The 27,830-nt window shown below is 48.1% G+C and overlaps 1 protein-coding gene and 1 pseudogene across 1 annotated transcript in view; one reads left to right on the top strand and one right to left on the bottom strand.

Moving 5' to 3' along the window:
• LOC120945026 overlaps positions 1-27,830 on the bottom strand; it is a 258,633-nt pseudogene that overhangs the window by 29,281 nt on the left and 201,522 nt on the right.
• Positions 10,343-27,830, top strand: part of PLXND1 (plexin D1) — a gene marked incomplete at its 3' end in the record, with an annotated part of 162,776 nt that continues 145,288 nt past the window's right edge. Inside the window, 1 exon segment of the mRNA XM_040358856.1 lies at positions 10,343-11,582. Coding sequence (XP_040214790.1) covers positions 10,425-11,582 — 1,158 coding nt within the window.

The following is a 27,830-nucleotide window of genomic DNA, read 5'->3' as shown; positions in this document are numbered from 1 at the left end:
GTTATCTCCAGCGTTGGCCGAGCCGTGACTTCTATGGACAAGCTCCTACTTCTGTAAGGAAAAGTGAAATTCAGCTTCATAGGGGAACAGAAAAGGAGAGCAACCGCACAGGGCTTCCCGAAATGTGGATTGCGCCATTCTGCAGCTCGTTCTGGGAAGAGCGCGGGCTGGACGGCGCCGTCACTGAGTCAAAAGTCCTTCGTTAGGCCAAATGGAGAAAGAGAGACTAGGGACCACCCTGTTAAAGGACAACTCCATGGAACAGTAGAAATGTAAAGTGTACCTAGCATCAGATTTCTTTTATGGTAAGTTTATACATTCCCAGTAATGTGTCAGTGTAGCACCTCCAGGTATTTATTACCTGTAACAGAGATCACAGCATGCGCCGTAGACAACGAGCAGGCGCACTGGGCCGTGGCGTTTCCCAACGGCGATCGTGCCGTGACAGGCGGGCTCCCGCGAGTGACGGCCGTCGCGACTCCGGCCAGTCACAGCGACGGTACCCGGAAGTCACTCCGGGAGAGATGGCAGCGACGGAGGAGGGGAACAATGACCGCTGCGGGGGCTTCGATCTCAGGTAAGTAATTCATAATGAGTTAGTATGCTATGCATACTAGCTCATTATGCCTTTATCTGGCAGGGTGTTTTTTTTTTAGAGAGAAAGTTTACTTCCTCTTTAAAAATCTCTATAGGCGACATTTTAAACATTTATAGAGTCACAGAGCAACTAGAGCTCCCCAATCAGCAAGGGGGCATGATCCTTGCTGATCACAGGGCTGTAGATATCTAAGTGGAAACAGTGGTCTCTCTGCAGAGGTCTGACAACCCCCCCCCCCCCTCTGCTAAATGACAGTAGAACTCTCCAATCATCAGGGGGCATAATCTTTAATGACTGCAGAGCTGGAGATCCTTCTATGTGGAAGCAGTGGTCTCTGGGCATGTGCACTGCCCAAAAATGTGTTTGTTTTAATCTCATTGGCCCGGATTCAGAAAGAAGATACACCGTCGTATCTCTGAGTCCGGCCGTCGTATCTATGCGCCTGATTCATAGAATCAGTTACGCATAGATATCCCTAAGATCCGACAGGTGTAAGTGACTTACACCGTCGGATATAAGGCTGCAATTCCAGGCCGGCCGCTAGGTGGCGCTTCCGTTTGTATACGCGAGGAATATGCAAATGAGGAGTTACGCCGATTCAGAAACGAACGACCGTCCGGCGCTTTTTTTTTTTACGTCGTTTGCGTTCGGCTTTTTTCGGCATATAGTTACCCCTGCTATATGAGGCGTAGCTAATGTTAAGTATGGACGTCGTTCCCGCGCCGAGTTTTGAAATTTTGCGGAAGTCGTTCGCGAATACGGATGGACGTAATTTACGTTCCCGTTGATACCAATGACGTCCTTGCGACGTCATTTAGAGCAATGCACTCTGGGATTTTTTTGGGACGGTGCATGCGCAGTACGGTCGGCACGGGGGCGCGCTTCATTTAAATGATACACGCCCCCTACCCGCCAAATTTGAATTCCGCTGGGGGATTTACGATACGCCGCCGCAACTTTACAGGCAAGTGCTTTGTGAATAAAGCACTTGCCTGAAAAACTTGCGCTGGCGTAACGTAAATCAGATCTAAAGAGCCGCTCACCTATCTGAATGTAGCCCATTGTTTTTTTATAATTTTTTTCGTTTTGCGGGTAATTCGTTATGATCAAAATTTGGAAATTCGAAAATTGTAAATTTGAAAATTCTGAAATTTCTAAATTCAAAATCCGAATCCTTAAATTCGTAAAATTCCGAAATCCAGAAATGTGAATTGCGGAAATAGAAATTCATAAATTCGAAAATCTGGAAATCCGTCAATTTTAAAGTTTGAAAATCCGTCAATTTGACAATTTAAAATCTGAAATCCAGCAAATGTAGGAAATTTGAAAATCGAAAATCCGGAAATTCGAACGTTCGAATATTCTGAAATTCTGGATTTTCGAATTTACGAAAATTTTGTTAAAAGGTTTTTCGTTAATTCGATATTTCCAAATTTTGCGAATTTGTCGAAATTTGTTAAAAAACAAAATTGCAACAAAACGAATTGCAGATGTCTAGTGGTCTCTCTGCAGAGGTCCAATCTACAGATCTCTTCAGTCAGCAAAGCTCATACTCCCTGCTGACTGGAGAGCTCTAGCTGGCTTCCAGCATCTCAGACCTCTTCAGAGAGACCGCTGCTTCCACACAAAGAGCAGTGTAAGACTTTGCAATCCGCCTGGACTGTATAAAGCTGATTTAAACGGAAAATTTGGGGCTTTAAATCCACAATAAAAATGATCCCAAACCTTTGTGTAGGGCGACCCCCCTCAATCCTCATCCGTCCGCCCAGCAATATTCCCCCTCCCCCGTTGGATGCTGGGTGAGTGCTGATTGGCTGTAGAGATAATTTTTTGGTAAATTATTTTTAGCTTCAAGGCCAGTCCCTAGCTCTGATGGAGGGGATGGCGGGTCCTCGGCTCACACGGGGGAACTCGATTAACCCTTCGTAGCCCAAATCCCACCAACATTCTGCCTCGGAGTCACCAGCCTATAATATGATATTTTTATTTTTTTTAAATCAAACAACGGCCCGAAAAATCGCACAGCGCAACTCAGATCCCGTCACTGCACGCGCCTCCCCACTATGACAACGTGATCTCATCTCCCACATACAATGTAACGCTTGTGTGCGATGGAAACATTGGAACTCTCTGAGACTCCAATGCAAGAAAAATATTTCATCTCGAGTAATTTTCATGACATTATTTATCAATAAAGAACAATAATCACTCAGATCAATGTATTAGTATTGTTACAATGTTTTTTTTCTTACTTTGAAAATGTGTGCCTATCCTCACAGGGCCGCTGATAGAAATCGTGGGGCCCCGTACAGTCTACCTGACGGGGCCCCCTTCAACCCCACCCCTGGTCCCTCCTTCAGCCCCACCCTGGCCCCCCCCTAGACCCCGCCTTGAAACAAAGTGCAGATTTGTCTTCAAGTGATATTAATCACTGCAGGCAGTGCCATCCATGCCGAAAATGCCATAATGTATTGCAGACAGTGCCACCCATGCCGCCAATGCCATAATGTACTGCAGACAGTGCCACCCATGCCGCCAATGCCATAATGTACTGCAGACAGTGCCACCCATGCCGCCAATGCCATAATGTACTGCAGACAGTGCCGCCAATGCCATAATGTACTGCAGACAGTGCCGCCAATGCCATAATGTACTGCAGACAGTGCCACTCATGCCGCCAATGCCATAATGTACTGCAGACAGTGCCGCCAATGCATAATGTACTGCAGACAGTGCCACCTCATGCGCCAATGCCATAATGTACTGCAGACCGTGCCGCCAATGCCATAATGTACTGCAGACAGTGCCACCCATGCCGCCAATGCCATAATGTACTGCAGACAGTGCCACCCATGCCGTCAATGCCATAATGTACTGCAGACAGTGCCGCCAATGCCATAATGTACTGCAGACAGTGCCATCCATGCCGCCAATGCATAATGTACTGAAGACAGTGCCATCCATGCCGCTAATGCATAATGTACTGCAGATAGTGCCACCCATGCCGCCAATGCCATAATGTACTGCAGACAGTGCCACCCATGCCGCCATTGCCATAATGTACTGCAGACAGTGCGGCCAATGCCATAATGTACTGCAGACAGTGCCACCCATGCCGCCAATGCCATAATGTACTGCAGACAGTGCCACCCATGCTGCCAATGCCATAATGTACTGCAGACAGTGCCGCTAATGTCATAATGTACTGCAGACAATGCCACCCATGCCGCCAATGCCATAATGTACCGCAGACAGTGCCGCCAATGCCATAATGTACTGCAGACAGTGCCATCCATGCCACTAATGCCATAATGTACTGCAGACAGTGCTTCCCATGCCTCCAACCCCACCCCTGGTCCCTCCATCAGTCCCACCCCCAGCCCCTCCCTAGACCCCGCCTTGAAACAAAGTGCAGATTTGTCTTCAAGTGATATTAATCACTGCAGGCAGTGCCATCCATGCCGAAAATGCCATAATGTACTGCAGACAGTGCCACCCATGCCGCCAATGCCATAATGTACTGCAGACAGTGCCATCCATGCCGCCAATGCCATAATGTACTGCAGACAGTGCCACCCATGCCGCCATTGCCATAATGTACTGCAGATAGTGCCGCCAATGCCATAATGTACTGCAGATAGTGCCGCCAATGCCATAATGTACTGCAGACAGTGCCACCCCAGGAACATAAAAGGATCTACGATCCTGCTAGCAGATCCTGTTAGTAGCCAAGGGTGGACTGCCCCTTTAAATTGCTTCCCCCGGAGCTCCGTTATCTGGGTGACAAATCACTAGAGTGCATTTCTTGTAGACTTCCTGTTCATGAAAACTTCCCCTCGCCAATGTTATCTCCAGCGTTGGCCGAGCCGTGACTTCTATGGACAAGCTCCCACTTCTGTAAAGAAAAGTGAAAATCAGCTTCATAGGGGAACAGAAAAGGAGAGCAACCGCACAGGGCTTCCCGAAATGTGGATTGCGCCATTCTGCAGCTCGTTCTGGGAAGAGCGCGGGCTGGACGGCGCCGTCACTGAGTCAAAAGTCCTTCGTTAGGCCAAATGGAGAAAGAGAGACTAGGGACCACCCTGTTAAAGGACAACTCCATGGAACAATAGAAATGTAAAGTGTACCTAGCATCAGATTTCTTTTATGGTAAGTTTATACATTCCCAGTAATGTGTCAGTGTAGCACCTCCAGGTATTTATTACCTGTAACAGAGATCACAGCATGCGCCGTAGACAACGAGCAGGCGCACTGGGCGTGGCGTTTCCAACGGCGATCGTGCCACGACAGGCGGCTCCCGCGAGTGACGGCGTCGCGACTCCGGCCAGTCACAGCGACGGTACCCGGAAGTCACTCCGGGAGAGATGGCAGCGACGGAGGAGGGGAACAATGACCGCTGCGGGGGCTTCGATCTCAGGTAAGTAATTCATAATGAGTTAGTATGCTATGCATACTAGCTCATTATGCCTTTGTCTTGCAGGGTGTTTTTTATTTTATTAGAGAAAGTTTACTTTCTCTTTAAAAATCTCTATAGGCGACATTTTAAACATTTATAGAGTTACAGAGGAGATCTAGTGCTAAAATTATTGCGGTTCGCGGCGATACCTCCCATGTGTGGTTTGAACAGCGTTTACATGTGTGGGCCTGACCTACATCTGCATGCAAGCACTTTGGTGGCGAATTAAAACTTTTTTTTTTTCTTTTTACTACTTATTTTATTATTATTTTTTTTTACACTGTCCTTTCAAAAAAAAAAGATTCTTGATCAGTTTATTCCTTTCACAAAGAATGTAAACATCAGTCATAATAAGCCCTGGCACTAATAATACAGATATTGGCCCGGATTCACAAAGCACTTACGCCGACGTATCTTCAGATATGCCGCGTAATTGTAAATATGCGCCGTCGTATCTATGCGCCGGACTCGGAAAACAAGATACGCCTGAAAATAGGCTTCATCCGACCGACGTAACTTTCCTATGCCGGCGTATCGTGGGCGTATATTTACGCTGGACGTAGGTGGCGCTCCTATTGATTTCCTATTCAAATATGCAAATGAGGGAGATACGTCGATTCGCGAACGTACTTGTGCCCGGCGCATAATATACGCGGTTTACGTAAGTCGTACGCCCGGCGTAAAGTTATTTCCCATCTATGAGGCGCAACTCATGCTAAGGTATGGACCAGGGAACACAGCCGTCATATTTTACATCGTTTACGTAGTACGTGAATAGGGCTAGGCGTAGGTTACGTTCACGTCGTAGGCAGTGATCCGTCGTATCTTAGGGAGTAGTTCTGACGTGATTCTGAGCATGCGCACTGGGATACGTCCACCGGACGGCGCATGCAGCGTTCGATTTAAGTACTTGTATGGCACTCGGCCCATCATTTGCATGGGTCACGCCTCATTAGCATGGCTCACGCCCACTTCCACTTACGACGACTTACGCCGAGGGAACCCAGCGCAGTTTGGGAGGCAAGTGCTTTGTGAATTCGGTGCTTGCCTCTCTGCGCGGCATAAATATGCGCCGATGTATGTGAATCCGGGCCATAGTGTGCATATATTATGGGTCAAGACAAGGGGTGGGCAGGAGGGCCGGCTGCCCCTGGTGCAATGGTTTATTGCGGGAATGGGGGGCACCCTGACCCTAACCCTAAGGGAAAGGGGGGCGCAGTTTGGCATCTTTGCCCTGGGCACTGGATGACCTTGTCCCGCCACTTTATATATATCACTAAGTCTAGCAGGCGATAACGCGAGTGATGGGGGTGGGGGGGGCAGGTTTGTTTGCCCCCCCCCCCCAAAAAAAAAACATAGCACCAGCCACCACTGTTAGAGAACATTTGGCTGAAAGAAAACAATACCGGGGTTATGACATATCGCTTCAGCCAAAACCCTGATATTCCACTTCCTACTGAGGACATCCTTTGTCTATGGCCTGGTAAGGAAGTGGTTAAGGTCAACCCAAACCCATTCAAATCTCATATTTGGGTGAAATTTAACAAGCTGGTTTCAGTCTATTTTAGATCTGCATTTCTCTTTAAACCAGTCCCTGGTGATCCTGCCATGATGGTCCTTGTCCAGGCACTTCCTGTTATTGAGTGGCAACCGTCTCCCATTAATGTTCCTGTTAATGTGCCAGCATTACTCAGGCTTAACCCACCATGGTCTCCATCTGGAAGCCGGTCCAGCAGACCAATGACGTGCTCTGAAGAAAGTGCATGTAGACAGGAAGTGTCTGCAAAAGGGCCAGAAAAGATCAGCAGCACTGATATAAGAATATTTACAAAATAGGGAACAAGACAAATATTGCAAAACAAGATCCAGCATGATCATACGATGTTTCATGTTTCTGTTACATCTAACAAGTCAGGAAATACAAAACAGGCCAATAAAATTCATAACTGCAATAAAAGTGTTAAATGTTTCCTAAAAACCACATTCTGACCCCCCCCCCCTCTCCCTCCTCCCACCACCATCAGTCCCCCCACTTGCTGCCAGTGCTCAGCCTATCTGTGATTTAGGTGGCCGGGTGGAGGGTGATGTTTACTTTTTGCAGCTTTTGCAAACAGAACAAAAAGACAACTGACTTCTTAATCATATTCACATGACAGAATAGGGGAACCAAGCACTGGGAAAGGGAGAGGAGGACCTGATAGGGAGAGGGGTGGAGGGAGGGAGAGGGAAAGAGAGGAGAGGAGGGATAGCGAGAGGGGAAAAGAGGGATAGAGAGAGGAGATATAGAGAGAGGAGAGATAGAGAGAGGGGAAAAGAGGGATAGAGAGAGGAGAGATAAAGAGAGGGGAAAAGAGGGACAGAGAGAGATGAGATAGAGAGGGGAGAGATAAAGAGAGGGGAAAGGGGGGATAGAGAGAGAGGAGGGGGGTAAGGAGGGATGGAAAGAGAAGAGAGGAGGGATAGAGTGAGAGAGAGAGAGAAGAGGGGGATAGCGAGAGGGGAAAAGAGGGATAGAGAGAGGAGAGATAGAGAGAGAGAGGGGAAAAGAGGGGATAGAGAGAGAGGAGGGATGGAAAGAGAGGAGAGGGGGATAGAGAGTGAGGAGATGGGGGAGAGGAGGGATAGAGAAAGAGAGGGACGAAAAGGAGGGATAGAGAGAGGATGGAAAAAGAGGGATAGAGAGAGCGAGGGGGGAGAGGAGTGATAGAGAGAGAGAGGGGAGGGGAGGGGGGAGAGGGGTGAAAGAAAGGGGGAGAGAGGAGGGATAAAAGGAAAGGAGAGAGGGGGGATAGAGAGGAGAGGAGGGATAGAGAGTGATGAGAGGGGTTAGAGAGAGAGAGAGGAATGGGGAGAGGAGGGATAGAGAGAGAGGAGAGGGGGAGAGGAAGGATAGAGAGAGGAGAGAGGAGGAATAGAGAGAGAGAGGGGAGGTGGGAGGAGGTATAGAAAGAAAGGGGGAGAGAAGAGAGAGAGAGAGAGAAAAATAGGAGGGATACAAATAAAGAAGAGAGGGGGGATAGAGAGGAAAGGAGGGATAGAGAGTGAGGAGAGGAGGGATAGAGAGAGAAAAGAATGAGAAGAGGAGGGATAGAGAGAGAGAAAGAAGAGGGGGAGAGGAAGGATAGTGAGAGAGAGGAGAGAGGAGGAATAGAGAGGGGAGGGGGAGAGGAGGGATAAAAAGAAAGTGGGAGAGAAGAGAGAGAGAGAGAGAGAGAGAGAGAAAAAAAATGGGGGAGAGGAGGGATAAAAAGAAATGAGGAGGGATAGAGAGGAAATAGAGAGAGAAGTATGGTAAAAGAGGGATAGAAAGTAAGGGGGAGAGAAGAGAGAGAAGGGGGGATAGAAAGAGGAGAGATACAGAGAGGGGTGAGAGGACAAACAGAGACAGAGAAAGTGAGGCGAGGAGGGATAGAGAGAAGAGAGAGAGAGAAATGAGGGAAAGGAGGGAGAGAGAGAGAGAGAGAGGGGAAAGAGTAGCGGTAGATAGAGAGGAGAGAGAAAAAATGGAAGAGAGAGGGAATAGAGAAGTGAAAGGGAGAAACAGAAGGGGGAGAGGGAAAGGGGGAGAGAATGAATAGAGAGAGAAGAGTAAAAGAAAAGGGGAGGCGATGAGGGATAGAGAGAGGGTGAGAGAGAAAAAAGGGGAAAGGAAGAAGCGAGAGAGAAGTGAGAGAAAAATAGGGGGGGGGGGGGGACAGGAGGAGAGAATGGATAGAGCGTAAGAGAGAGAAATTGTGGAGATGAAGGATACATAGAGAAATGAGAAGGAGAGAGAGAATGAGGAAAAGAGAGAACAGAGAGAAATAGAAAGAAGAGGAGGGATAGAGCGAGAGAAAGGGGGATAGAGACAGAATGGAAGAATCACAAAGGAAACAAGAGGGGGATTGGGGAGTGAGAGAGGGTGGAGCAAGAAAGAGAAAAAGGAGGGGAGTTAAAGAAGAAATAATACAAACAATAGGTAAGGTGAAGAACAGAACACAGGAGGAAACAGAGAAAGGTGTGAAAGAGAGAGAGAGGAAAAGGAGTTGTGATAAAGGAAAGAGAAATATGAAGAGAAATAAAAAATAAAAATTAAAAAAAAGAGTGAAAGGAGAAACAGGAGGGAGAGACATGTGGAAAAAGAAGAAAATAATAGAGTGCCAGAGAGAAAAAGTGAGAAGGAAAGAAAGAAAAGGAAAAAACAATGGCCAGAGAGAAAAGAGGAAAAGAGCCAAGGGGAGAGGATGGAGAAAGTACAAAGAAAAAAGACATGGCAAAGACAAAAAATTACAGAAGAGTGTGAGGACGGTGGGAGAAAGAAAGAAAGAAATAAATAAATAAATAAATAAATAAATAAATAAAGAAAGAAAGAAAGAGAGAGAGAGAGAGAGAGAGAGAGAGAGAGAGAGAGAGAGAAAGAGAGAGAGAGAGAGAGAGAGAGAGAAAGAAAGAAAGAAAGAAAGAAAGAAAGAAAGAAAGAAAGAAAGAAAGAAAGAAAGAAAGAAAGAAAGAAAGAGAGAGAGATAAAGAAAGAAAGAAAGAAAGAAAGAAAGAGAGAGAGAGAGAGAGAGATAAAGAAAGAAAGAAAGAAAGAAAGAAAGAAAGATAGAGAGAGAGAGAGAGAGAAAGAAAGAAGGAGAAGGAAAGAAAGAAAGAAAGAAAGAAAGAAAGAAAGAAAGAAAGAAAGAAAGAAAGAAAGAAAGAAAGAAAGAAAGAAAGAAAGAAAGAAAAAAAAAGAAAGCAAAGTGAGAGGATGGCAAAAGAATAAGAAGGGAAAATAAATCAAGTAGAAGACAGAAAAGGAAGAAAGAAAAAAGAGAGAGAAAAAGAAAGAAAAGAAAATCGGAGAGAGAAGTGTAAAGAGAAGAGGGGATATCGGGGTGAATAGAAGAAGAATGGAGGATAAACAGAGGAGGGGGTAGAAGGGGCATATCCCGGGATATAGGGTGATATGGGGGAGCGGAGGGGAGTCTGGGGGTGAAGGGGCATATCCCGGGATATAGGGTGATATGGGGGAGCGGAGGGGAGTCTGGGGGTGAAGGGGCATATAAGGGGGGATGTAGAGGGGGATAGAATACGAAAGGCGGATAAATAGGGGGATATAGAGGGGCTCTAAGCAGATTACCGGGATAGATCTCTAAGGATCCCGGGAGGGATATTTGTGTGCGGAGCGGATGGGAGAGCGGAGAGGGAAGTCTGAGTTGAGAATAGAAGGGTAGGGGGGGGGGGGGGGGGGGGGGGGGTGGGGGCCGGGCAGGGGGAGGGGCAGTGTCTCTCTGATACTCTTCCAGTACTAGTTGGTGATCAGAGACGGCGGAGCGGTGGTGCCATGCAGGGCTGTCATTGTGGCCCCCGAAGTTGAAGGACCCCCTCCTCCCCCCGTGCCCATTCATGGCTCTGTGGACTCTGCTGCTCTTCTTGCACCTTGTGGGCTCCGCGGCCGACCTGCTGCTCCTCAGCACGTTCCGCTCCGCGCAGCCCACCAACAACTTCGCGGTGGACTCGGCGGGGCGGCGGATGTACCTGGCGGCGGTGAACCGGCTGTACCAGCTGCGGAGCGGGGATCTGCGGGCGGAGGTGGCGGAGGTGACCGGTCCGGTGCTGGACTCCCCGCTCTGCCACGCTCCGCAGGTCCCGGACTCTATCTGTGACGTTCCGCGGGCTCTAACCCCCAACTACAACAAGATCCTGGAGCTGGACGAGGAGCAGGGGCTCCTACTGACCTGCGGATCAGTCTACCAGGGGCTGTGCCAATTCAGGCTCCCGAGCAACATCTCCCTGCTGGCGGTGCCGTTCCCCCCGAGCAACGTGGTGCCCAGCATGCTGAACGTCGCCGCCAACCATGCCAACGCCTCCACCGTGGGGCTCCTGCTGAAGGGCCCCGACACCAGGCTCCTGGTCGGGGCCAGCTACACCGGGTACGGCAGCCAGTTCTTCTTCTGGAACCAGAGCGTGGTGGACCACCGGTTCGAGAACAGCCCCGAGATCTCCATCCGGGCCCTGAACACCGCCACCCCCACCAAGCTCTTCACCTTCGACATCAGCCCCTCCGACGACAACATCTTCAAGGTGAAGCAGGGCAACAAGCGGAACATCCGACTGGTCTTCATCCGGGCTTTCCAACAGGACGGCTTCGGCTACCTCGCCATGAACCTAGAGCCCGCCCCCGCGGGGAAGGAGAGCCGGCCCAGCAGCGCCATCGCACGCCTCTGCCTGACGCCGGATCCGCGGGGGGACACCCGCAAGCTCACCGAGTCCTACATCCAGCTGGGCCTGCGCTGCGAGGGGCCCGAGGGGGCCCTGTACGGGCGTTTGGTGTCTGTTTTCGCGGAGCCTGGAAGGATGTTTGGGGTGTTCGAGGGTCAGAAGGATATGGCGGTGTGCGCTTACCGGCTCCGCGACGTGGGGAAGGAGATCCGCGAGGCGCGGAGCAGCTGTTTCGAAAAGAAGGATGATGGGGAGGTGCTGGTGCAGGTGCTGGATAGTGTGGTGCAAGGCGGAGGGCCCAAGTGTGCAGGGAAGAGCACCAATAGTGAGAGGAGCATCAAGGTAAGGCCCTTACCCTTTATATGTCATACTGAAATTATTATATTACCAAAAGTATTGGGACGCTGGCCTTTACACGCACATGACCTTTATTGGCATTCCAGTCTTATAGCTGGATTCAGGTATGCGGGCGCATCCTTGCGGCGGCGTAGCGTATCGTATTTAAACTACGCCGCCGTAAGTTAGCAAGGCAAGTACTGTATTCACAAAGTACTTGCCTGCTAAGTTACGGCGGCGTAGCGTAAATGCGACGGGGCGTAAGCGCGCCTAATTCAAATTAGGCTGAGGGGGGCGTGTTTTATGTTAATATGGGTTGACCTGACGTGATTGACGTTTTTTAGGAACGGTGCATGCGCCATCCGTGTACATATCCCAATGTGCATTGCGGCAAAGTACGCCGCACAGATCTATTGGTTTCAACGTGGATGTAAATTACGTCCAGTCCTATTCACGGACGACTTACGCAAACGACGTAAAATTTTCAAATTCCGACGCGGGAACGACGGCCATACTTAACATTACTAGTCCAGCTATTTGATGGAATAACTTTACGCCTGAAAATGCCTTACGTAAACGGCGTATCTGTACTGAGTCGGCCGGGCGTACGTTCGTGAATAGGCGTATCTAGTGATTTACATATTCCACACCGACCGCAATGGAAGCGCCACCTAGCGGCCAGCCTAAAAATTACACTTTAGGATACGACGGTGTAAGACACCTACGCCGCTCGTATCTTAGCCTAATTTAAGCGTATCTGGTTACCAGAATACGCTTAAATTTGCGTTGGTGCAGATTCAGACTTAGGCTGATACGCCGGCCTAAGTCTTTCTGAATCTGCCTATTAGTCCGTAGGGTTCAATAAGGCCCCGCCCTTTGCAGCTAAAACAGCTTCAACTCTTCTCTGAAGGCCGTCCACAAGGTTTAGGAGGGTGTCTATGGGAATGTTTGACCATTCTTCCAGAAGAGCATTTGTGAGGTCAGGCACTGATGTTGGATGAGAAGGCCTGGCTTGCAGTTTCGGCTCTAATTCCTCCCAAAGGTATTCTATGGGTTGAGGTCAGGACTCTGTGCAGGTCAGTCAAATTCCTCCACCCAAACTCACTCATTCATGTCTTTATGGACCTTGCTTGCAGGGGACCCGAGAACAGGAGGTTCGGGGTCTCCCTGTGCAATTCCATTACACAGAGCAGGTAAGTATCAACTCACTTAGTAGTTAAAAAAAAAAAAAAAGAATTTAGACTTTACAATCACTTTAAATCCACCCAACGCTTTATGCCAAATCTAAACACATAGAAGAGAAGAGTATTTATAAAAAAAGAGCATCTGACAGTCAGCAAATATTCTTTGCAGGTGAATCTTCCCTGTGCTTGTGTCCTAAATGGCAGGGATTGATTCTCCATCAGAGAATGTCGGTGAAAGTCACATCCATTACTTTATAAATAGACCCCAGAAACCAGCCAACATTCCTCCCCCAGAGGAACCCTTAAAATTATTTCCTGGTCTCGAGGAACCCATGCTAAAGCCAATTCATCAGGTGTCAGTAGGAAAAATGTCCCTCCCATTGGTGATCAGTGGGAAGAATGTTCCTTACAATGGTGATCAGTGGGAAGAATGTCCCTTACATTGGTGATCAGTGGGAAGAATGTCCCTTACATTGGTGATCAGTGGGAAGAATGTCCCTTACATTGGTGATCAGTGAGAAGAATGTCCCTTACATTGGTGATCAGTGGGAAGAATGTCCCTTACATTGGTGATCAGTGGGAAGAATGTTCCTTACATTGGTGATCAGTGAGAAGAATGTCCCTTACATTGGTGATCAGTGGGAAGAATGTCCCTTACATTGGTGATCAGTGGGAAGAATGTCCCTTACATTGGTGATCAGTGGGAAGAATGTCCCTTACATTGGTGATCAGTGGGAAGAATGTTCCTTACATTGGTGATCAGTGAGAAGAATGTCCCTTACATTGGTGATCAGTGGGAAGAATGCTCCTTACATTGGTGATCAGTGGGAAGAATGCTCCTTACATTGGTGATCAGTGGGAAGAATGTCCCTTACATTGGTGATCAGTGAGAAGAATGTCCATTACATTGGTGATCAGTGGGAAGAATGTCCCTTATACATTGGTGATCAGTGGGAAGAATGTCCCTTACATTGGTGATCAGTGAGAAGAATGTCCCTTACATTGGTGATCAGTGGGAAGAATGTTCCTTACATTGGTGATCAGTGAGAAGAATGTTCCTTACATTGGTGATCAGTGAGAAGAATGTTCCTTACATTGGTGATCAGTGAGAAGAATGTTCCTTACATTGGTGATCAGTGAGAAGAATGTTCCTTACATTGGTGATCAGTGAGAAGAATGTCCCTTACATTGGTGATCAGTGAGAAGAATGTCCCTTACATTGGTGATCAGTGAGAAGAATGTTCCTTACATTGGTGATCAGTGGGAAGAATGTCCCTTACATTGGTGATCAGTGAGAAGAATGTCCCTTACATTGGTGATCAGTGAGAAGAATGTTCCTTACATTGGTGATCAGTGGGAAGAATGTCCCTTACATTGGTGATCAGTGAGAAGAATGTTCCTTACATTGGTGATCAGTGAGAAGAATGTCCCTTACATTGGTGATCAGTGGGAAGAATGTCCCTTACATTGGTGATCAGTGGGAAGAATGCTCCTTACATTGGTGATCAGTGAGAAGAATGTCCCTTACATTGGTGATCAGTGGGAAGAATGTTCCTTACATTGGTGATCAGTGAGAAGAATGCTCCTTACATTGGTGATCAGTGGGAAGAATGTTCCTTACATTGGTGATCAGTGGGAAGAATGCTCCTTACATTGGTGATCAGTGAGAAGAATGTTCCTTACATTGGTGATCAGTGGGAAGAATGTCCCTTACATTGGTGATCAGTGGGAAGAATGTTCCTTACATTGGTGATCAGTGGGAAGAATGCTCCTTACATTGGTGATCAGTGAGAAGAATGCTCCTTACATTGGTGATCAGTGAGAAGAATGTTCCTTACATTGGTGATCAGTGAGAAGAATGTTCCTTACATTGGTGATCAGTGGGAAGAATGTTCCTTACATTGGTGATCAGTGAGAAGAATGTCCCTTACATTGGTGATCAGTGGGAAGAATGTTCCTTACATTGGTGATCAGTGGGAAGAATGCTCCTTACATTGGTGATCAGTGAGAAGAATGCTCCTTACATTGGTGATCAGTGAGAAGAATGTTCCTTACATTGGTGATCAGTGAGAAGAATGTTCCTTACATTGGTGATCAGTGGGAAGAATGTTCCTTACATTGGTGATCAGTGAGAAGAATGTTCCTTACATTGGTGATCAGTGAGAAGAATGTCCCTTACATTGGTGATCAGTCCCATGACAAAAAGTAAGGGGAAACCCAGAATGTTAGGGCTGTTGCTGCAACAGGAGAAGAGGGGAAATCTTCCATTGAGTAAAGCGGCACCCGTGACAACAGAATGGGGATTTCCTCGTATTTCCTGTAAGTGACACTTGGACAGAAAGTCAGGGGAAATTTTCCCAACAGGATACAGACAGCAAAAAATGGGGTCCCAACCATTCCCTATGAAAGGGGCGCTAACTATTAACTACTCTATCCCGAATAATTAAAATGAAAGTATATCTCTAGGGAAAACTTTATTATTATTATTAATTATTCATACACTGTGTGTAAAGGCGACACTTCGAATCTTCGCTGTGAGTTAGGAATTTCCCGCTATAAAGGAGATGTTGGATTTTGATGTGAATCCGTGTTTCTGGATGAAAAATAGGCAATAAAATGACATCGAATCGTTTTTTTCATTGATGGGATGACGGAACGGGAAAGTGTCTTGAGCCCCGCGCTCCCCCCGGTGTGTTGAATTGGCCTTTATTGTATGGAAATGAAAGAAAACCGAAATGTATTGGGCAATATTTCAGCTCTTTCTAGGGTTTTACGCCCCCCAGCTGGTCACCGTTCTCAGCCTCAGCCGGCCAACATGTCTTCCTAAACGTATCATCCCAATGATTCCGTCCAAATCTGTATTACGTCCTATTATTTGTTGCCGCTCTGTATAGAGAGCTGTGCAATGATCTCTATACAGAGCTGTGCAATGATCTCTATACAGAGCTGTGCAATGATCTCTATACAGAGCGGTGCAATGATCTCTATAGAGAGCTGTGCAATGATCTCCATACAGAGCTGTGCAATGATCTCTATACAGAGCTATGCAATGATCTCTATAGAGAGCTGTGCAATGATCTCTATACAGAGCTGTGCAATGATCTCTATACAGAGCTGTACAATGATCTCTATACAGAGCTGTGCAATGATCTCTATACAGAGCTGTACAATGATCTCTATACAGAGCTGTGCAATGATCTCTATACAGAGCTGTGCAATGATCTCTATACAGAGCTGTACAATGATCTCTATACAGAGCTGCACAATGATCTCTATACAGAGCTGTGCAATGATCTCTATACAGAGCTGTGCAATGATCTCTATACAGAGCTGTACAATGATCTCTATACAGAGCTGCACTATAATTCCAGGTTATCAGGGAATTGTCTCAGTGGAGGATACAAAGGGTTAAAGGGTCAATCCCCTCCAAAATTGGTATTTGGCTTTTTGGCAGCTGTTGGGGAGTTGGGCTGACGATGGTTGGATGTCTACGGTGTGGAAATCCGTGTTCCCGGGGTCCGCACACCTGCTGGGGATCTGACAAGGGGCCCCTGATCTCCCAGTTTGGATTTATATTGCGTATTATGGGGGATTCAGATGAGAGTGTGAACACCCGGACCTCCAACAAGGTGGGAGGCAGCAGAGCTGAGAATGATGTCATGCAATATGCAGTATTGAAAGTCTGAAAAGTTGTTCATCGGTATATTCTTTTTTTTCCCGTCATTGGGGTAGATTCAAATACATTTGCGCATTTTTAACAGAGGCGCAGCGCACCGTTTTGCCCCTGCGCCTCCGTAAATTACCTGCGATACGCTCGATTCACGGTGCAGTAGCTCCGTAAATTGCGTGGGCGCTCCTGAAAAATGCCCAGCGTAATCGTGCGTAATTTAAATGATCCCGTAGGGGCGTGGATCATTTAAATTAGGCGCGTTCCCGCGCCGAGCGTAGTGCGCATGCTCCGTCGGGAAACTTTCCCGACGTGCATTGCGGTAAATGACGTTGCAAGGACGTCATTTGCTTCAAAGTGATCGTGAATGGCTTCCAGCGCCATTCACGATTCACTTACGCAAACAACGTAATTTTCAAATTTCGCGACGCGGGAACGACGGGTATACTTAGCATTGGCTGCGCCTGCTAATAGCAGGGGCAGCCTTACGCAAAACCCGACATACGTAAACTGCGTACGCAGGGCGCGCGTACGGTTGTGAATCAGCGTTAGTATGCAATTTGCATACTCTACGCTGACCACAACGGGAACGCCACCTAGCGGCCTGCGTAAGAATGCAGCCTAAGATATGACGGCATAAGGAGCCTTATGCTAGTCATATCTTAGGCTGCAGTCGGCGTATCGAGGTTCCTGAATCAGGAGCATTCGATACGCCGGCACAAGTAAGCAATTGCGCTGCGTAACTATGGTTACGCAGACGCAATTGCTTTTTGAACCTACCCCATTGTGTCACCGTGGTCGAAAATGAACACCATAGAGACATAGGAAAGTGGCAGCAGAAAAATAACCATTGCGTCTACCCGTCTTTTATATATATAAATTAGGGCTGCAACTAATCGATTATTTTCATAATCGATTAGTTGGCCGATTATTGTTTCGATTAATCGGATAATAGCCTTAAAAAAAAAAAATTGCATTCACATCCATGATTTTTTTTTCAGCTGCTGCGTATTTGGAAAGGGCGAGGACTTTTTAACGCAAAGCGGTGCCATTTTTTTTTTGGTTCAATATACTTCAATGGAGAAGCTGCAGAAAAGCATTTAATGTGTTTTTGCGGCAATTTGTGTTTTGTAATCTGCCCAACAACAAATTGGCCCAGTCTCATCTCAGGGAACCCTCCCAGCACCCTCTGGATGAACTCCTGGATTCCATGGATCCCTGCTTGAGAATGGCTGCCATAGACTGTAGACAGACCTACTAAACTCTATGGGCCAGATTCACAGCGGAGATACGACGGAGTATCTCTCAGAGTATCTATGCGACTGGTTCATAGAATCAGTTACGCGCATAGATATCCCTAAGATCCGACAGGTGTAATTGTTTTACACTGTCGGAGCTTAGGATGCAGTACCGCGGCCGCCGCTGGGGGGAGTTCGCGTCGGGTATGCAAATTAGGAGTTACGGCGATCCACGACGCTTTTTCGCATTCGCTACGTCGCCGCTAGTCTAGTTTCCCGTCGCAAAGTTAGTCGTCGTTTTGGGTGCCTTAACTTTAGACAGCAAACGTATTGCTGTCTAAAGTATGGCCGTCGTTCCCGCGTCGAAATAAAAAATTTCACGTCGTTTGCGTAACACGTCCGGGAATACGGAAGTATGCTACGCACGTCGCCGATCGCAAAAATTACGTCAGTTCGCGCAAAGCACGGCAGGAATTTCGAAACGGAGCATGCGCAGTAGGTCCGGCGCGGGAGCGCGCCTAATTTAAATGTTGCCCGCCCATTCGATTTTGACCGCCTTGCGCCGGACGTATTTACGATACACCGCCGCAAGTTTCCAGGTAAGTGCTTTGTGGATCGGGCACTAAAACTGAAAACTTGCGGCGGTGTAACGTAAACGGCTTACGTTACACGGGCGCAATTGTACCTGAATCTGGCCCTATGGGCCAGATTCTCAAACGAGATACGCCGTCTTATCTCTGAGTTGCGTGGTCGTATCTATGCGCCTGATTCTTAGAATCAGTTACGCATAGATTTCCTGTAGATCCGACTGGCGTAACTGTGTTACACCGTCGTATCGTAACTGCATATTTACGCTGGCCGCTAGGTGGCGCTTCCATTGAATTCCGCGTTGAGTATGCAAATTAGCTAGATACGCGGATTCACGACCGTACGCCCGGCCGACGCAGTACATTTACGCCATTTACATTAGGCTTTTCCTGGCGTATAGTTACCCCTGCTATATTAGCGTAAGTGCGGCGTACCAATGTCAAGTATGGCCGTCGTTCCTGCGACGAAATTTGAAAATTTTACGTCGTTTGCGTAACTCGTCCGTGAATGGGGCTGGATGTAATTTACGTTCACGTCAAAACCAATACGTCCTTGCGACGTATTAGGAGCAATGCACACTGGGAGATTTCCACGCATGCGCCGTTCGTTAAAAACGTCAATCGCGTCGGGTCACACAACATTTACATAAAACACGCCCCCCTGTTCCAAATTTGAATTAGGCGGGCTTACGCCGGCCGATTTACGCTACGCCGCCGCAACTTACGGAGCAAGTGCTTTGAGAATACAGCACTTGCCCGTCTAAGTTGCGGAGGCGTAACGTAAATCGGATACGTTACGCCCGCGCAAAGATACGCGATCGTACGTGAATCTGGCCCTATATATTGACACGACGGTGAAGGTGACACTTTGGTGAACTATATGTCCCAGCGTTCTGAGGTCAGACAGGACGCAAGCTGCAAAACATGTGACGTGACTAAGCGCTTACACTGGAAAGATGACTCCCTTCATTCCTCGCACTCGAAATGTGTCGATTTCATTGTGAATTGCAGAAATCCAACCATCATGTCATAGAATAGAATCATAACTACAGAAGAAACAGGAAGTTCTGTGTTTAGATAATATGTTTTTTTTTTGTATCTTTTTATTTATTAAACAACACAAGTAATCCAAATAAAGTGCAACATTTAATATAAATACAATATTGTATTAAACAAACATAAAACTGCAACAATTGGTACTCGGTAGTAGATTGATACAGAGTCTATGTGCAATGATATGGGTGAGCTCAGAACACGCGGCGCCCCATCTAATGGCGGCCATATACAGTACATAGCAATATGATACAACGATTCTTCACAGAATCAAAACATACGATCGAATCTTTGAATTATCAAAATAAAAAAATACATTTAGGGCCAGATTCTGAAAGGGTTTTACGACGGCGCAGCGCCATGTACGCCGTCGTAAGTCCTAATCCGACCCGTCGTATCTATGCGCCTGATTCTTAGAATCAGTTACGCATAGATATCCATTAGATCCGACAGGCGTAAGTCTCTTACGCCATCGGATCTTAACTGCATTTTTTTTTGACCGCTAGGTGGCGCTTCCGTCGAATTCCACGTCCAGTACGCAAATTAGCTAGATACGCGAATTCCCGAACGTACATGCGGCCGACGCAGTAAAGTTCCGACGTTTATGTTAGGCTTTTCCCGGCGTATAGTTGCCCCTGCTATATGAGGCCTAACTGCGGCGTACCAATGTTAAGTATGGCCGTCGTTCCCGCTTCGAAATTTGAAAAAGTTATGTCGTTTGCGTAAGTCGTCCTTGAATGGGGTTGGACGTCATTTACGTTCACGTCGAAACCAATGACGTCCTTGCGGCGTACTTTGGAGCAATGCACACTGGGAAATTCCACGGACGGCGCATGTGCCGTTCCGCAAAAACGTCAATCACGTCGGGTCACAGTAGTTTTACATAAAACACGCCCCCCTGATCCAAATTTGAATTAGGCGGGCTTACGCTATGCCGCCGCAACTTACGGAGCAAGTGCTTTGAGAATACAGCACTTGCCCGTCTAAGTTGCGGCGGCGTAACGTAAATCGGATACGTTACGCCGCCGCAACTTAGACGGGCAAGTGCTGTATTCTCAAAGCACTTGCTCCGTAAGTTGCGGCGGCGTAACGTAAATCGGATACGTTACGCCGCCGCAGAGATACGCCGCTGGACGTGAATCTGGGCCTTAGAGTTTACCAATCGATATAATCAAAAATCATTCGGATCTCTCTGGATGGAAAATAAGAAGGTCGATCATTTTATAGGAACATTACACATATCAGTGGGTGTATAGCATAGCAAACAATCTTTTTCAACCTTTCACTTGTATTTCCGATCAGGCAGTCAATCTATCGACAATATTGATTGCATATAAAATTGCTCTATCATAAGACTTTATTGCTGAGTAATTGGAGTGTGTGTCCCTCCCTGTGGACAATCAAAGTGGGAAGGAAACTGGAGGGACGGCTATCCTCAAACCAGTTCCTGTTCCTTTTCCTCAACTTCTGGTGCCTAACCTGCAGTCTGAGGGCCACATGTGGCCCTTTGGTGCTTACCATGAGACCCTTGAACCCTGGCAGTCAGCAGTGGAAATGTTGATTTTGAAATGGCGGTGATCTTCAGCAGTCTCATGTAACATGTTCCTGGTCTCCAGCAGTCTCATGTAACATGTTCCTGGTCTCCAGCTGTCTCATGTAACATGTTCCTGGTCTCCAGCAGTCTCATGTAACATGTTTCTGGTCTCCAGCTGTCTCATGTAACATGTTCCTGGTCTCCAGCAGTCTCATGTAACATGTTCCTGGTCTCCAGCAGTCTCATGTAACATGTTCCTGGTCTCCAGCAGTCTCATGTAACATGTTCCTGGTCTCCAGCTGTCTCATGTAACATGTTCCTGGTCTCCAGCAGTCTCATGTAACATGTTCCTGGTCTCCAGCTGTCTCATGTAACATGTTCCTGGTCTCCAGCTGTCTCATGTAACATGTTCCTGGTCTCCAGCAGTCTCATGTAACATGTTTCTGGTCTCCAGCTGTCTCATGTAACATGTTCCTGGTCTCCAGCAGTCTCATGCAACATGTTCCTGGTCTCCAGCAGTCTCATGTAACATGTTCCTGGTCTCCAGCTGTCTCATGTAACATGTTCCTGGTCTCCAGCAGTCTCATGTAACATGTTCCTGGTCTCCGGCTGTCTCATGTAACATGTTCCTGGTCTCCAGCAGTCTCATGTAACATGTTCCTGGTCTCCGGCAGTCTCATGTAACATGTTCCTGGTCTCCAGCAGTCTCATGTAACATGTTCCTGGTCTCCAGCAGTCTCATGTAACATGTTCCTGGTCTCCAGCAGTCTCATGTAACATGTTCCTGGTCTCCAGCTGTCTCATGTAACATGTTCCTGGTCTCCGGCTGTCTCATGTAACATGTTCCTGGTCTCCAGCAGTCTCATGTAACATGTTCCTGGTCTCCGGCAGTCTCATGTAACATGTTCCTGGTCTCCGGCAGTCTCATGTAACATGTTCCTGGTCTCCAGCTGTCTCATGTAACATGTTCCTGGTCTCCAGCAGTCTCATGTAACATGTTCCTGGTCTCCAGCTGTCTCATGTAACATGTTCCTGGTCTCCAGCAGTCTCATGTAACATGTTCCTGGTCTCCGGCTGTCTCATGTAACATGTTCCTGGTCTCCAGCAGTCTCATGTAACATGTTCCTGGTCTCCGGCAGTCTCATGTAACATGTTCCTGGTCTCCGGCAGTCTCATGTAACATGTTCCTGGTCTCCAGCAGTCTCATGTAACATGTTCCTGGTCTCCAGCAGTCTCATGTAACATGTTCCTGGTCTCCAGCTGTCTCATGTAACATGTTCCTGGTCTCCGGCTGTCTCATGTAACATGTTCCTGGTCTCCAGCAGTCTCATGTAACATGTTCCTGGTCTCCGGCAGTCTCATGTAACATGTTCCTGGTCTCCGGCAGTCTCATGTAACATGTTCCTGGTCTCCAGCTGTCTCATGTAACATGTTCCTGGTCTCCAGCAGTCTCATGTAACATGTTCCTGGTCTCCAGCAGTCTCATGTAACATGTTCCTGGTCTCCAGCAGTCTCATGTAACATGTTCCTGGTCTCCAGCTGTCTCCTGCAGCATTTCTACAACCACACCTGTAGCATGTCCTTAGTTTTTGACTGTTTCCTCCAGTAATTCTGATGTCTGAGACAGTCTTCTATAGCATTTCATATACTAAATATTATGTGTGGCCCTTTGCTGGTGTTAGGGGCCACGGTTGAGGCTCCCTACACTTTGTAAGTTGACAACCAATGCCTATGCCAGCGGTCTCCAAACTGCAGCCCTTTGCTTGCCTTTATCTGGCCCTTGGGACACTATTCCTCCCACTGACAACAATGATGGGGCACTATTCCTCCCACTGACAACAATGATGGGGCACTATTCCTCCCACTGACAACAATGATGGGGCACTATTGATCTTTTATTGAAAAGAATCAAGCAACCAATTTTATACAAAAGTAAAAAACAAAACTATAGTACAAAACTTCAAACATAAATCCAAAGAAAACACATCCAGGTTCAGAATATATACAATATATATACACTATACACCACCACCAAAACATTACTACAAAACTATTTACACAAAGCAGCAGAGAGGGCCTAAGAGGCACAACCCGTCACCTATGTACGCAGCCATTTATCAAAAATGTATGAAAAATAATAATCTAGGGTGATAAGAGACAGACAGCCACACCCGGGAAAGACTCCTGGCAGTCAGGGAGGCTTGAAACCCCTCCACGCCTTCAGCCAAGCCCCCTGACCCCGCTTGTCTCTCTCAAGCCCCCGAATCTTCCCCACCTCATGCACAATGTCATACACCACCACCTCAACAGGAAGGATTTTTTGCCGAATGCTGACCTGACACCGTGCGTTCCAGGTGAAATAACGGACCACTAGGCTAACTAAAAAAAGTGTATCCAAACAAAAACCTCCACCGGTACTGAATGCTCCGTACACCCACTCGACATAACCCAGCCTGGAGAGGAAAGGAACACCGAGGGCCCGCCCCACCTGTTTGTACACTTCTATGTTAAAAGGGCAACGAAGCAGAAAATGGTCCATAGTCTCCTCCTCACCTGCACACTCCTCCCGAGGACAGCTACGATCCACCCCACTGCGGAATTTCAAATTGCCCCGAACATAGAGCCTCCCATGGAAGCACAACCAGGCCAGATCCCTAAATTTAGGAGGTATTCTATCCAAATTAATCAGTCTCAACCCCACCCTCAAAACTGGGCCTGGGCAATCCCTTAAGGCCAGTGGGTCATGAAAGACTTCGCTCAAGACTCGACTCATAAGGTCTTTCCTCGGAACCGATCTGAGATCTTCAGCCGACAATCGCCACTGCCGCAGTAACTTCAGGCACGGAGCTACATAGGCTGGTAGCTGACCACGATGACCCCTGCGATTCTTCACTTGGCCACCTTCTTCCCAAAGTCGCAGAAAAGGCCTAAACCAAGATCTAAATATGCCTGCCCATCCAGGAGGTTCCACTGCAAGCATACTACCAATGTTAAACTTGAGAAATAGCAGTGAAAAGAAAAGAACTGGGTTGACCATACCTAAGCCACCCTCCCTCCTGGATAGGTAGGTGACATTCCTCTTGATGGGGTTCAGTCTGTTCCCCCACAGCATCTGGAAGAACACACTACTGACCCTAGCATAGAGAGACACTGGCAAGATGCAGACAAAACTGACATACAAGAAGATCGGAATCAGGTAAGTCTTAATCAGATCAACCCTTTCCCTCATAGATAACTTCCATCTCTTCCAGTTGACCACCTTAGCATTGGCAATTTCCAGTCTGCCTTCCCAGTTTTTGAGGCCATAATCGCCGGGTCCAAATTCAATGCCTAGTATCTTAATTCTTTCCCGGGGCACTGGAAAGGTGTCCGGGAGATCAAACCCCTCACCTTCCTTTCCCATCCAGAAAACTTCGCTCTTTTCCTGATTGATCTTGGAGCCTGATGCTTCAGAATACCGTGATGTCAGAGAGACCACCTCCTCCGCCTCATCCGTCCCAGTGACAATCACCGATACATCGTCCGCATAAGCAACAACCCTCAATGGCGGCTCACCCGGGAGCCCCACTGGTACCCCACACAACATGCCGCTTTCTAGCCTCCTGATGAAGGGGTCGATTGCAAACACATAGAGCAGGGGACTCAGGGGACAGCCCTGGCGCACCCCGGAGCCAACCTCAAAGGACTGCCCAACCCAACCATTAACAAGAGGGAAGCTTTCTGCCCCCTTATACAAGACTTTCAGCCAATCAACAAAACCACCCGGCAGACCGTACTTACTAAGGAGCAACCACAGGTACTCATGGTTAACACGATCAAAAGCCTTTGCCTGATCCAATGTCAGCAAGTACTTTCCCCAGCCTGCAGCCCTGCACCGCTCCAAGGCCTCCCGGACAGCTAACACCGCTGTGAAGGTGCTCCTACCCTGGACCGAACAGTGCTGATGGCGAGAAAGCAAAGACTCTGCTACTGACGACAGGCGCCAGAAAAATATCTTCGCCAGTATCTTTCTATCGACATTAAGAAGGCTGATGGGGCGCCAATTCTCAATCATCGAAGGATCTTTACCCTTTGACAGAAGGATCACAGCCGAGTGCCTCATGGAAGGGGATAGCACCCCCTCAGCAAGACAACTGTTAAAAACCTCTACCAAATGTGGGGCCAGAATAGACTTAAAGGCTTTGTAAAACTCAGCCGTCAAGCCATCCGGTCCGGGTGACTTTTTGATGGCAAGCTGTTCAATTGCCCTCATCACCTCTTCAACTGTGATCTCCTCTGTCAAATTCATCAATGGAACATCTCCACCATTTAGACCTGGAGTAGAGTCCAAAAAGCTTTCCATCTTGTCACGGTCAAGCTCTTTCCTTCCAAGAAGGTCGGCATAAAAGGACCTCACGACCTCCAGAATCCCTGACCTGGACTTTGTCACGGAACCTGTACTGTCCTTAAGGCCAACGACCGCTTTAACAGCTACACCTTGTTTGCAGTTCTGGTAAGGGTCAGGCGAGTGGTACTTCCCATAGTCCCTCTCCAGAACCAAAGAGGCATGCCGGTCATATTGACACTTCCTGAGAAGGAGTTTCACTTCGGAGATTGCCCCAGGATCTCCTCCTCTCGAGACAAGAATATCCAGCTTCCTCCGCAAACGTTGGTAGGTCATGTATTTATTAAACTGTGTTCTATTGGCTAGGCCCCTGAAGAATCCAGCGATCCTCTTTTTGGTCAGCTCCCACCACTCAGCCTTGCTGCTACAAAAGTCCAGGAGGGTCACCTGTGCCTGAAAGAATTCCTCAAAGGATTGTCTAACATGTTCTTCCTTGAGTAGAGTCGAATTCAATCTCCAGATGCCCTTTCCCCTCTGAGGGGCGTCTGAAGCATTCAGGGCCACAGATAGCATACAGTGATCAGAGAACTCTACTGCCTGCACCACTGGGGGTGAGAAAGCAGAGGCCTCCTTCAAAAAAAACCTGTCTATCCTACTCTGACTATTACCACGATGAAAGGTGAACCCGGTGTCATCCGGGAGGTGCGCAATGTGCACATCCACAAGACCAGCATCCCTAACCATACTATTTAAAAAAACGCTATCATATCCCAGCCTGTCCTTGAAGGCCTTCCTGTCCTTGGGCCTAGTTACTGTATTAAAGTCACCTCCAAAGACCACTTGCCGGGATGTAAAAAGAAATGGCTTGATCCTTGTAAAAAGGCATTTCCTGTCCCACTTTGTGTGCGGCCCATAGATATTAATTAGGCGCAGGTCCTGCCCTCCCACAAGGACGTCTAAGACCATACATCTCCCAATCTCCACCTCAATAACCCGCCGGACAGTTACCATGCCGGTTTTAAACAACACCGCCACACCGCCGTAAGGCTCGGCCGCAAGAGACCAGTAAGATGGACCATACCTCCACTCTCTCTTGGCCATATGAATATCTGCCAAGGAGGTGAGCCTAGTCTCTTGCAAAAATAAAATTTCAGCATCTAATTGGCTGAACAAAAAGAAGGCCATAGAACGAGCTCTCACTGACTTAATGCTGGCGACATTTATTGTCGCCACTTTTAACGGAGGGGGAACCGCCATTTGGGTTATTGGGTGGATTGCTTCTTAGCTCCCCTCTGCTGCTCATCACCAGAAGCCTCCCTCTTTCTTGAGGCCGCCTCCAACTCCATCTCTGAATCAGAGCTCAGCTCTGAAGAAGCTCCAGATGAGGAAATATCCCACCTAGAGGACCTACGACGGGTGGAGACAGGCACCGGAGCTTCCCGTCCCCGTTCCGTCCTCACCGCCTGCTTCTTCCGCCGCCCAACCTTCCTTCTCTCCTCCAGGTACCGCAGGTCAGCCTCAGAGATGCCCTCATCCCTTGTTTTTTTCTTTGAAGCGACCTTTTTAGTACCCGCTACCACTCCTGATGGGGGGGGTAAATCCGACTTAGGAGGGATAGACTCCTGGGGGGTAACTGACTCAGGGGGCACAGACTTGGAAGGTTCTGACACAAGAGGAGCGGGTACAGTAGGCTGGGGGGACACAGAGACAGATACAGAAGGAGTACTTACAGACACAGGAGGGGTGGCCACAGGAACTGGGGAGGGAACTGGGGAGGGATCCTGAGCAGGACCAGGGGGGTCGGTCACCGCAGCGGAGGACGGTACACCAGGGGCCTCCCCCTCCATCCTGTCCAGCCTTGACATCTCATCCACTACCTCCTTCTCCATATTGTGCCAGGCCTCAGGGCATCTGCTATAAGGGTGGCCAAGTCGCAGGCACAGGTTGCACCTGATCTTCTGGGTGCAGTCCTTGGCCATATGACCCTGACCCCGACACACTGAGCATATCAAGGCCGAACAGGAGGAGCTAAGGTGCCCCCTCTCTCCACAGCGGTGGCACAGCTTCGGCTGACCAGGGTAGAAGACGGTCATCCTATCCCTCCCTATGAAAGCCGAGGAGGGCAGGTGACGGACAACATTTCCATCCCTGGCCAGCCTGACTGTTACCGACCATCCCCCAGTCCAGATGTTACGCTCATCTAATATTTTACTGGGTTTGGTCAAAACCTCCCCGTAGTTCCTCAACCAGACCTCCAGATCCCTGGCAGGGACGCTCTCATTGGTGAGGATGATAGTGATCTTTTTTACTGTTGAGCGCTGCGAAATCGCAACTGGGGCCAGACTTTCCCATTCGGGTCTTGACCTGCACCGGGCCTCATATCGCTCCCAGAACAGGTCAAGACCCTCTGGCTTGGTGAAACTGACTGTATACTCCCGCGTCCCTGACACATGAATAAAAGCATAGAGATCGTTAACCCCAAAGCCCATTTCTAGAATTAAATCCACCACTGCACGCCTTGCAGGGGGGACTGCACCACCCTCCCATTTCAAGATGACAACATTACGTCTTGGGCCCCCAGCAGAAGCCAGAGACCCAAGACCATATCCCGGGGGGCTCGAGGTGGTAGCTCGCAGGGGAAAACCCTGCTTGGGGGCGGAGCTGCCA

This window comes from Rana temporaria, chromosome 7 (assembly GCF_905171775.1).
Source record: "Rana temporaria chromosome 7, aRanTem1.1, whole genome shotgun sequence".
In the NCBI taxonomy this organism is placed as follows: Eukaryota; Metazoa; Chordata; class Amphibia; order Anura; family Ranidae; genus Rana; species Rana temporaria.
Note: the sequence above shows the minus strand (reverse complement) of the source record. Positions and strands in the feature narration are given on the sequence as shown.